Source organism: Trichomycterus rosablanca, unplaced genomic scaffold (assembly GCF_030014385.1).
Source record: "Trichomycterus rosablanca isolate fTriRos1 unplaced genomic scaffold, fTriRos1.hap1 scaffold_289, whole genome shotgun sequence".
Lineage (NCBI taxonomy): Eukaryota > Metazoa > Chordata > Actinopteri > Siluriformes > Trichomycteridae > Trichomycterus > Trichomycterus rosablanca.
In genome coordinates this window covers 31443-43080 of record NW_026947117.1, presented here as the reverse complement: position 1 = coordinate 43080, position 11638 = coordinate 31443, and the positions used below count along the sequence as shown (strand labels likewise).

The 11638-nt window shown below is 37.9% G+C and overlaps 1 protein-coding gene across 2 annotated transcripts; it reads left to right on the top strand.

Moving 5' to 3' along the window:
- Positions 1-1832: 1832 nt before the first annotated feature.
- On the top strand, positions 1833-11562 carry LOC134307527 (ras-related protein Rab-4B). 2 transcript variants are annotated; one of them, XM_062990498.1, is made up of 8 exons: positions 1833-1986; positions 4790-4870; positions 5724-5838; positions 5928-5990; positions 6216-6370; positions 6544-6639; positions 6768-6929; positions 7547-11562. In XM_062990498.1, the coding sequence occupies exons 1-7, from the start codon at positions 1971-1973 to the stop codon at positions 6881-6883; spliced, it is 642 nt and encodes a 213-aa protein (XP_062846568.1). In that variant the 5' UTR covers positions 1833-1970; the 3' UTR covers positions 6884-6929; positions 7547-11562. The 2 variants fall into 2 exon arrangements, with proteins under 2 accessions (XP_062846568.1, XP_062846569.1); XM_062990499.1 differs by lacking the exons at positions 1833-1986; positions 4790-4870 and having other exon boundaries at positions 5794-5838; positions 5908-5990.
- Positions 11563-11638: the final 76 nt, after the last annotated feature.

The window sequence follows — 11638 nt, the reverse complement described above, 5'->3', positions numbered from 1 at the left end:
CGGTGTGTGGGACTGTGTGAGAGAGTCTCTGTGCTTTTGCTGCCACCATGTGGTAGTTTATAGCTTAGGTCGCTATGGAGTTTGGACCAATTACTGTGTTGAATATTACTGCTGTGCTACTTATGGAATTACAGCACCTCTGCAAAACGGGTAAGGCTTCCATCTTTCATGCTTTACAGTTAAAGTTTATATACATCTATGTCATGATTTTCAGGATTTAAACGATGTGTGCAACTGTTATTTCACTTGTATCACTTGTAATCTCACGGTTGGACTACTGCAACTCCCTCCTGGCAGGAGCTCCCATGTCCACTATTAAACCCTTGCAGCTCATTCAAAATGCAGCTGCCCGTCTGGTTTATAACCAGCCCAAACACTGCCACATCACCCCACTGCTGCGTTCTCTTCACTGGCTTCCTGTAGCTGCACGCATTCAGTTTAAAACACTGATGCTCGCCTACAAAGCCAAAAATGGACCAGCCCCAAGCTACCTTCGAGGCCTAATCAAACCCCGCTCTGTACCACGCAACCTCCGAGCCACTAGTCTCGCTCAACTAGAGCCTCCATCCAGGACTAAAGGAAGACAAGCATCAAGGCTCTTCTCTGTTCTAGCACCCAAGTGGTGGAATGAACTTCCTCTGTCTGTCCGAACATCTGAGTCTCTTGCTGTCTTTAAAAAACGATTAAAAACCCACCTCTTTACTAAGCACTTAAGCTGACTTGTACTTATTTACTAACTTTTTTTTTCCATTTCCAAAAAAAAAAAAAAAACACTGGTTCTAAGAGGTTTCAGCAGATTTGTGTTCTTCGACTGTTGTTTACTAAAGCTTGAGAAATGAAATGTTTATTATGGAAGCACTTCTGTAAGTCGCTCTGGATAAGAGCGTCTGCTAAATGCAGAAAATGTAAATGTCAATGTTATTTTTCTGTGACGGAATAATGGTGATGGCAATACATGTACTTTTATTGGGTGCAGTCAAACAACCCAATCTACAGTATATGAGCAGCTAGATATCTCCTGTTTGAAAACCCACAATAAACTTGCTAAAGAAATACATTTGTGAACATTAATGAAAAATTGTTTTATAAAAATGTTACAATCATTTAGTCACAGAAAAAACAGGTACAGGAAGATGTGTCACTTACAAACGTCAAGTGGATAGATAGAGAGAGAGAGAGACAGACAGACAGACAGACAGACAGAGAGAGAGAGAGACAGACAGACAGACAGACAGACAGAGAGAGAGAGGCAGACAGACAGAGAGAGAGACAGACAGAGAGACAGACAGACAGACAGAGATAGATAGATAGATAGATAGATAGATAGATAGATAGATAGATAGATAGATAGATAGATAGATAGATAGATAGATAGATAGATAGATAGATAGATAGATGTAAGAAAAACAGTGCAAAATATAATAACAATTCAAGAAAAAATTTGTAGCCTAGTAGGGCAGTTGTAGCTTAGTGGTTAAGGTACTGGACTGTTAATCGAAAGGTCACTGGTTCAAGCCTCACCGTTGCCACTGTTGGACCCTTGAGCAAGGCATTTAACTCAGTTGCTTAGACTATATAGAACTGTAAGTCGCTTTGAATAAAAGCGTCTGCTAAATCACAAAAACGTAAACGTGTGTGTGAGTCACTTTCAATTGTATTTAAGAATAGCTTGAGTGTGTTTAAATGTATATATTCATATATTATATATAAGTAAACATAAAATAACATTTCAGCTCCGTTTAGATCATACGTTTTAGAGCGTGGGTGATGACGTAGGCAGCGTCATGACGTACCGTCTGTGTTGTACATTAGGAAGCGGTGTAGCAGTGAGAGGAAAGTAGCTAAACCCGGTAGCTAACTTCAGTACGAACCGTGTAACGTTAAAGTAACACAGAGTGACAACAAAGTCTTTTTAAAGAAGAACTATTGCTGCGGGACTGAGTTCTGGTGGTTTTAACAGCGGAGTTGCCATGTCAGAGACATACGGTAATGTTACATCCTTCACCGAGCGAGCGAGCTAGCAACAAACAAACAAGCCGTGGCTGCATCACAGGAGCGTACTAGCGTACTACATAGTATGTCGATATACCGTTACTGTTAACATACTACTTAGTACGCTAGTATGCGGGCTCTGGCCCAGTCAGTACAAGATTCTAATGAGTATGCATCAATATTATAATCTAATACTATCTATTATGTTTTAAAGTTAATCACGCTAAGTAGTGATTATGTCATTGTTTGTTTTCATTAAATCATTGAAGTATTAGAATTTGTTGTTGATTTTGTGTTTACATACTTTAGTAAACTTTTAATTAATCCAGATTACTTAAACTATTCTTTTCTACATATGGTGTGAACCATGTTTATAACCATGTTAAGTAACATTTTCTGTGTTGAAATGGCAATTTTACCATACTACCATAATAAAGGGGCGGCACGGTGGCTAAGTGGGTAGCACTGTCTCCTCACAGCAAGAAGGTCCTGGGTTCGATCCCCAGGTGGGGCAGTCCGGGTCCTTTCTGTGTGGAGTTTGCATGTTCTCCCCGTGTCTGCGTGGGTTTCCTCCGGGTGCTCCGGTTTCCTCCCACAGTCCAAAGACATGCAAGTGAGGTGAATTGGAGACACTAAATTGTTTATGACTGTGTCGATATAACCTTGTGTAACGAGTAACTACTGTTCCTGTCATGAATGTAACCAAAGTGTAAAACATGATGTTAAAATCCTAATAAACAAACAAACAGAACTTTTTGCTTAACAGCTGTTAACTCCTGACTAGGCCAATTTTATAACATAGTGTTAAATTATCTTTAAATGGTTACATTATCTTACAAAATGGTCAAATTCAAAAACACTTGGTCAAACTGTCAGTAGCCAAACTAAAGTTTCTGATAACATTATGTAAACATGTAAATGTGACTGACAGAAGGGCAATAAAAATACCCACACCAGTGGCTTGGGTACATTTGTCACCTTAGATGGAAGGGTTATAGGAAATATATACAGTACTAAGGTTTGCTGACCAGTCAGTAATTTAATTTAATTGGTTGTCTGGTAAATAATAATTTAAAAAAAATCATGGTGACCACTACTGGCTTTTAAAGATGACAGTGCTGTGTGCAATGACAGTGTCCTGTTCACTTACACACACACACACACACATACACACACGTACACGTAATCATTTAGAATATAAATAGCAAAAATCAACTTTTATTGTAGCAAATTGTAAATACCACTGATGAAATTGTCTTCGGCTAAAGTGTGTGTGTCTTCCTGTAAGATTACTTAAAGGTTGTACTTCACGGTTTACATTCTAGTTTGTGGTTCTTGGTCTAAAAGTTTATGAACCACTAGCTTAAGTCATTTTGTATACCCCAGCATTAATGTCTGCATTAGGTGCTCACAAGCCCCTAGTAACTGTTAATAGAAGAATGTTGTGGTTCTGTAGAATTGGATTTTGTCTTATTACATGCTTTTACATATCAAAACTATTATACACATGATCCCATTTCCATCCATTTAACTCTTATCTGTGTTATTGCTTCATGCACTGTAGTATAATTAAATATTTATGTAAGTATCAAGTTCACCTTGCTCAAAAGCCTCATCCACGTTCTCTCTCGCTGAAATTGAATACCTAAAGTGTATGTTGCATGGCTTTCAAATGCACTGTAATTGTCCTATTGATCTACTAGGATAGTTAATTTTTTAGATGGATTATATGTTATTACTAAATTTTTTCAAGAAATCTGGTTAGTGGGGGTCCAATGGGAATCCCTTTAAATTGGTAAGTGGTGTACAGGGGGTGACAAAGTGTATATAGAAACAAATGGGTTATGTTCAGAATATATATTCTGAATGTTCAGAATAATTGTATACCCACAAAGTCTGTCCATATGGTATGTATATCTTATAAACTAATCAAATTAGTTCAGTGGGAACTGGGCAATTGGTCAGGATTGAAGTTAAAAAAAGATCCTCCCAAGTTTTTGAGGGAAACACGCCACCCTCTCCTAGACAACTGTAGTTGGAAAGAAGGTTTACTAAATATGAAAACATTGTTGAGAAATGAGATCTCCCATCCAGTGTCAGTACATTTCACTCTATTATTTTCACTTTATCAGACTGTACACTTTGACCAATTAGATCCAACCTGTCTCTTAAAGCTGCATTTGACCACATCCACTATGTTTAGAGCCTTGTGCTCGAACTGATCATTGACCTAAGTATACGGTTTCTTCTTTAGCAGCACAAAAGGCTTTTGGGACATTGCTTATTGAATTTAACCTTAACCCTGAACTCGGCTGCATTAGCTTTGCACTCCAGCAGCACGTCTACAAGTCCCTTGGCACATTAAGAAATGACATTATTTACCACTGTCACTAGTGTGCTTTTTTGTGGTTAGATGTCACGGGTTTTTTAGGGATGTGAGTTGTGGAAGCGCCTCACAATTAAAAATTAGCAAAATTTAGCAACATTTCTGATTGTTTCATCTTTTGCTCTAGGTTAAATAAATAGTGTAGGAGTGAAAAGGAACAAGACTTGGTTTTTAATTATTTATGTATTTGTATGTGTTATGTTATGTATATAAACACTACTGAAAAACTTACATGCACAATGTAGAAAGAACATTGGAATATTCCTAGAAGTAGATAGATGTATAATTGAGCATAGAGGCTTCTTCCATTTTTCCTGTCCATGTAGAAGTCTTTATTGATTTTTTTATTGTTCAATATCTCACTCTCTCATCTCACCCCCACCTTTTCTACATCTCTTTTAATGGTTTCAGATTTCCTGTTTAAGTTCCTTGTTATTGGCAGCGCAGGGGCTGGCAAGTCCTGCCTCCTTCACCAGTTCATTGAGAATAAGTGTAAGTACCTTGCTGAACCCTTCAGCAATATGTAAAATGAGTGTATCAGTTAATTATCAGAATTATACAACCACAGAAAGTTTTCACTGGCCATCATTTATGGGTTGATTCCCTAAGGCAGTTAAAAAAAAAAAAAAAGCTTAAAAAAATTACGTCACAATACAGACCAAAATCAATTCTAAAAGGAATTCTGAGAGGAAAAAGTTGTACAAATATTAGTCTTAAAAGGGTAAAGTCATATTTAAGGCTCAGACTTTAGCCAACCATAGAAACAGCTAATATCTTTAAATGGAGAAATCTTGGAACAGTGATCTTTCAAGAACTGGCTGACTTACTGAAATTATTTTAGAAGTGCATCAGTGACCTATGCAGCAAGTTACAAAATAACCCAAACTTGCAGACCTTACTGACTTCAAATGGTCATTTTACCCATACAAATAGCTTCTATCTTGTTTTATGTCATTTCTGTAACTATTACCTACATAACAGAATTGCCTGTTTATTATAAAGTGGCAAACCAGAAAATGATGACGAATATACATTTGTTCACATGTTTTAAATATTCTTTGCCAATGTGTTGTTTAAATGTCACATAACGCAGAATTCTCAATTAAATGGCTTTGAAAACCAACAAACTAAATTATAGTGTTAGGAAACTGTAGTGTTAGACACTCTGCTGCCTGTATTTGCTAAAAAATAAAAAAAAAATAAAAAAGACCTGTACGAGATTTAAATAAATTAAATAAATAAAAAACAGTGTTGCAAAATTACTGATGTGCCACTTATTCTTTTATTAGCAACTGACTGGACATTATGACCTTCAAAGATTAATATTTACTATCTCATGTTTTAGTCAAACAGGACTCCAATCACACTATAGGCGTGGAATTTGGCTCCAGAGTGGTAAATGTTGGTGGGAAAACAGTCAAGCTGCAGATTTGGGATACGGCAGGACAGGAGCGCTTCAGGTAAAAGCTTATAGCTGCTTCCACCAGGTGAGCTTAAAATGATTACTGTGGGTTATGGAATGACATCAGATGTTCATAATGTTTTACAGGTCAGTGACTCGTAGCTACTATCGTGGGGCAGCCGGGGCACTTCTTGTCTATGACATCACAAGGTAAGAGTAAACAATCAGGGTAGGAAAAAAAAATCAGCCAAAATGTAACTTTGAACTTTGTCTGGGTTTGCATGAGCTTACTGCAATTAATGCCATTTGTTATACAGTGTTGACCTTCTGCGTAGCATTAAACGTCAACCAGCTAATAGAGGCGAGCAAACCACTATGAGAGAACCCAGTTCTTGTAAAATTGACAATATTTTGTTCTATGTGTTTACCTCTCAGTCGAGAGACCTACAACACTTTGACTAACTGGCTGACGGATGCACGGACGCTGGCAAGCCCCAACATTGTAATCATCTTGTGTGGAAACAAGAAAGATTTGGATGCTGATCGTGAGGTCACCTTCCTGGAAGCATCTCGTTTTGCCCAAGAAAATGGTAAGTGCCCAGAAAAAAACACAATGTTGTCACAGTACTTAACAAAATATGTTTCTTAGCTGAAATAGTTATCAGTGAGTCAAAACAAATGTTGTTATTGTTAAAGTAATCCTTTTTTGTCACTTATCATGTGTGTTTGGCTATTTTCCCCCATTTGACTTTTCTTATCCTAGAGTTAATGTTTTTGGAGACGAGCGCTTTAACCGGGGAGAATGTGGAGGAGGGTTTTCTCAAATGTGCCCGCACGATTCTTAACAAGATAGAGTCTGGTAAGAAAATCCTCTACAGATACAATAGTATTCAGTATTAAATGGTTCTATAGTTTGTTTTGATTTAAGACTGAGGTTAAGCATGTGTACTTGTTTATGAACTTCTATGTATGTTGTTATCCATGTAGGTGAGCTGGACCCTGAGCGGATGGGCTCCGGTATCCAGTATGGCGACGCGTCTCTGAGACAGCTGAGGCAGCCACGGGGTTCTACTGCACAGGCCAAGCAGCAATGTAACTGCTAGGGACTGGAGACGCTTCTCCCACCGCACATGACCTCTTCTGTTTCAGGTCAGTCCACAGTCTTTAATACACAACAGCAAGCAAGTCTATGTTTTGTAGTTTCCAACATGCTTGAGTGGTCTGGCCCGTATTTGATGTTTTAGAATACAGCACATAGATAGAGGCGAAGCACAGACATGACGGAGAGAAACTGATTCTCACTCTTTCATTCAACCCTAAATCTAGCATGAGGTGGTCACTCTTTAAATTAAGAGTATAAAACCAACACAAGTAGCTTTGTTGCTTGAAACAGGTGGCACGGTGGCTCAATGGGTAGCACTGTTGCTTCACAGCAAGAAGCTCCTGGGTTTGATTCCCAGGTGGAGCGGTCCGGGTCCTTTCTGTGTGCAGTTAGCATGTTCTCCCCGTGTCTGCGTGGGTTTCCTCCGGTTGCTCCGGTTTCCTCCCACAGCCCGAAGACTTGCAAGTGAGGAGAATTGGAGATACAAAATTGTCCATGACTGTATTTGAAATTAAAAACTTGAACCGATGAATCTTGTGTAACCAGTAACTACCTGTCCTGTCATGAATGTAACCGAAGTGTGTAAAACCTGACGTTAAAATCCTAATAAAATAAATTGTTGCTTAAAACTAATCATATGCAAATCTTTCTTTCTCTCTTTCAGCTCCAGGTGTCTCTGGGTGTCCCAACTCTGATTCCCCACACCCAGATACATCAGGATCACATTTTATGATGTCCATCTACTACCTTCAACGACAGAGGTTTGGAAATGGCCTGCTGGTTTTGAAAATGTTTCCCTAAACAAGTGGCTGGCAGTTCCAGTAAGACTGCAAACCTGATGGCCTGGGGGTAAAAAGGTGTTGTGAAGGGATCTCGTAGATTTAACCTTGATCCTGTGATCTCATGTGTGTATATACAAACATGCTCGCATTGTTCATGTTAACAGCCAACAGTTCTGTGTACTGGGACAACTGAATCTGCAGGAAATGAGGATCATGACCATCTGTATAACAGCTACACACACACTAGTTATGTCTTGTTCATAAGGTAAGAATTTGTTACTCAACGAATTCTTCATTTTTTTCAACTGGTTTACGCCAGCCTAAACGAGTTATTCTGCTTTGCACACAGACTGGAGTTCAGGCAAAGTTACACATTTACTGTTTTCCTAATATAATAGCAATGCTCATTAGGTGCAGTCTGTAGGTGCAGTAAATGTAGGCTGAGCAATTTCTCTCCCATTGGTCCCTGTGTTGCACCTAAAGAAACTATTTCTGGCTTTAAGCACAAAGGGCAGATTGTTCATACCCCACTCCAAAACCACCAGACATTATCTGATTTTAATCAAACATTCCCTGCGAATGACTTGTGCGGGTTATCTCGGCTTTATCTTTACAATAACCTGCATACGCCAGTTCCCTCTGCATTTCTCACATATGGACTTGTTGCATTTATATAATCTAAACTATATTTATTTATGTAAATCAAGAAGCTAGTGGGCATAAATATGACTGATTTTATTTTTTATTTTTACCTTTATTGAAAGAATCTGCTCTGACATTTAACATGAGCCCAAATATAGCACTTTTATTATTAAATCGATTCAGTAGTAAAAGGTTTGCACAATTTCTTATGGATGCATGAAAAATCTGAATGTTAACTTATATAGTACTAAATGTTTCGGGGGAGCATATGAGAAAATAACACATTGCAGTGCTCGAAGACTCTCTGACAAAACACAGGATCGATAGCAATGTTTAGTTTAAAAATGGACAATAATGCTTGTCATCATTTTCTGGCAAAAGGTCAAATATAGGCAAAATGTATCTTAAAATTCACATCAACCTGAGTAGCCTTGTTGCACAGCTGATAAAATGTTAGTAACAGCCCCAGAGACAGGAATCAAGGACAGTCCTTGATTTTAATCAGGTCTTTGTGGAGTTTTGTTTCTTCCTGTGCGTCTTTCTCCCACTCACCAAAAACATGCCAATAAGTCAAGAGGTTGCTTAATTCTAGTAACTATATGTGGTAATGGACTTAAACTCTATCCATAGTGTACCTCACTCCCAGTGTCTCCATGACAATCTAACAATTGCTTAGATACTGAATTAATAAATATGAGTTTAACCTGTTGATTCTTCTTCTATTAAAATAGGCATCATGGTGGGGCAGCAGATTAGTGTGAATGTCACACAACACCAGGGTACTTGGGACCTAGGTCCAATTCTTACATTTACATTTTAAGCATTTAGCAGATGCTTTTATCCAAAGCGACTTACAGGTGTGACAGTATACTGTCTAAGCAATTGAGGGTTAAGGGCCTTGCTCAAGGGCCCAAAAGTGTCAACCCACAGTGGTGGGGCTTGAACCGGCAACCTCCTGATTACTGGACCAGTACCTTAACCACTGGGCTACAGCTGCCCCTGGTCATTCTCTGGTTTTGACTCTCTGGTTCTGGGTGTCCTCCAGGTACTTTGGTTATTTTCCAACCCTAATAATCTTGCAGCAGGTGGAGCTATTATATGCCCCTGGTTTTGAGTAAGTGTGAGACAAGCTGCAGTAGATGTCACCATGTCTAAGGGTGTGTAACTACCTTGCACCCAGTTTTTCAGGTAGACTCTGGACCCACTGACCCACAAATTTGGTTAAGTGTTTACAGAATGTACTTGACAAAGAAATGTAAGTAAAATGAAGAATTTGCTACAAAATGATTTTAACGTCCAGACAATTGAGCTATAAAAGCCCTAACATTTTGACAATACCCATGATATGGGGGCGGGGGTGTTTAAGGCATTGAAAATCCATACTGTATTTTTGTATGACCCTACTGAATGTTCATGCTTGGATTGTATTATCAACCAACAGATTTAGAAGGCTATTTTTTGCACTGTGTTATTGTTGGGAACCATCACACATCACAAAGACTAGAAACCGTCTTTACACGAAGATAAATTACGGGTCAGATTAAACACTTGCTTTATGAAAACTTTAAATGCTCATTTTGTCTCTGTGCCTGTTTTAGATATTCTTTTACTGAATCACACACATTAATTTCAGCCTTTTGTGTTTTTAATAACCGTCTCTGTGGTGTGTGCTGGGTGGCTTTTTTTTTTCTCTGCAAGTGGCTGTTTATATGCTGTACTTTTATTATTTTATGATTAATCTAAACTTGACAATTATTCATGAAGAAATCATTCCTTACTAAAGAACAACTGAGTGCAGTCTAACACCATGGTAGTGGTTTACAGTTAGGGAATATTCCAGTGTTTTAATCAAATTCTTAGCTACAACATGTATAGTGTAACGAGGAGGGGAAAAAACAAGATCCTTTTCAGATCAGTATATAACAATGCCAGAACTACTTATAAGCCTGGAAGCTGTGATGATAATTGGAATAATTGGCTCATCTCTCTAAATAAAAGAAGACGATGTATCTCTTACACTCCTAGCAATGAGCTCATGTGTACGGATGGGCAGTTGTTCCACCCAAGCACGTTCTTCCGCCCAATGATGTTGCATGAGCTGCGGTTTAAAAAGAGGTATTGATTCTGTTCATGTGTCACTGTATGTGCTAGAAATAATAAATATTAAAAGTGCAGTAGTTGTGTCCTACAACACCCAAACAACTTTTCTTTTATTTTTAAGTACAGAAAACCATGTACAAAAAGACATCTGTGGCAGATGCTGTAAATAAAGTAAACACTGGTATATTCCTTAATAATTACTGTATGCATTTGGCTAAGAGAGTCTGTGCATTAAATACATGCCATTTAATTTCTTTACTCCCTTCGGCAAGAACTAAGACGTTTTTCATTACACCTGAGGTTTGAAAGTTTATATGAAGATCTAACATTCAGAACAATCAGAATCTTGGTGCATTCATGTCTCCACCTAATTAGTCTCTAAAATGCTGCAGTGTGATGATCAGGCATGTTTTTTCTCTATTAAAATCATGTACAGTTAAAGACTGGGATAGACCAAATCACAATTCAGCATGAAGCATATATTAAATATACATTTTCAGCTTCTGTGTCACCCCTGTCAAGGCATGAATGACTTGCATGGTTCCTAAACACTTGAACTGAAATTTTAAAAAGAAAAAAATAGAAATGTTGTTTAGTTAATTTTTAAAATTATTTTATTTCTAGGGGTGCCAATAATTAAACGGTTTTGTTTAAAAGCTGTTCGCTTCTTCAGTTAAAGATTAGAATTTTCTCCTACTTTCAGTGAAAGCGAGCTATTTATCCACAAATATATTTTTACCCTTCCCCAAGGGTGCCAGTATATTTAAAGTTAACTGTTTATAACAAATTGGCACACATGCGTCGGTTGATGTAGATTATGGTGGAGATCATGATTGCACATAACACCCTCTGATTTTGAGCTTTATGCTTAAGACAGTACTACTGATGAGCCCAATTAAAAATCAAAGTTTCTGGTTGTTTTTGGCAGCCGTCTCCGTGACTCTTTACTCCGGTGTTTGAGGACCTGCCTGTGTGCTGCAGAACTCAGTTGTTGCTTAGCAACCAATGTAATTTAGTACATTTATGAACACTGTATGTCTGAATCATTCATGCTGTAAATAAGATTGATCTCATCTATTGGATTGTTCTGAGAGGAGGATGTCTGGTACTTTTAAAGTTTCAAATTATAATTAAAGTTTGCTTGTTTTTTATGTTACATTGTGAATGTCACCTTTGTTTAAAACAATTGCACACTTTCATTATATATCCTATATGGCCAAAAGTATTTGAAC

Coding starts and splice junctions, on each gene's coding strand:
- LOC134307527 (XM_062990498.1), top strand. Junction 5,991..6,215: donor CTTGTCTATGACATCACAAG/GTAAGAGTAAAC, acceptor TTTACCTCTCAG/TCGAGAGACCTACAACACTT. Junction 6,640..6,767: donor TCTTAACAAGATAGAGTCTG/GTAAGAAAATCC, acceptor TTATCCATGTAG/GTGAGCTGGACCCTGAGCGG.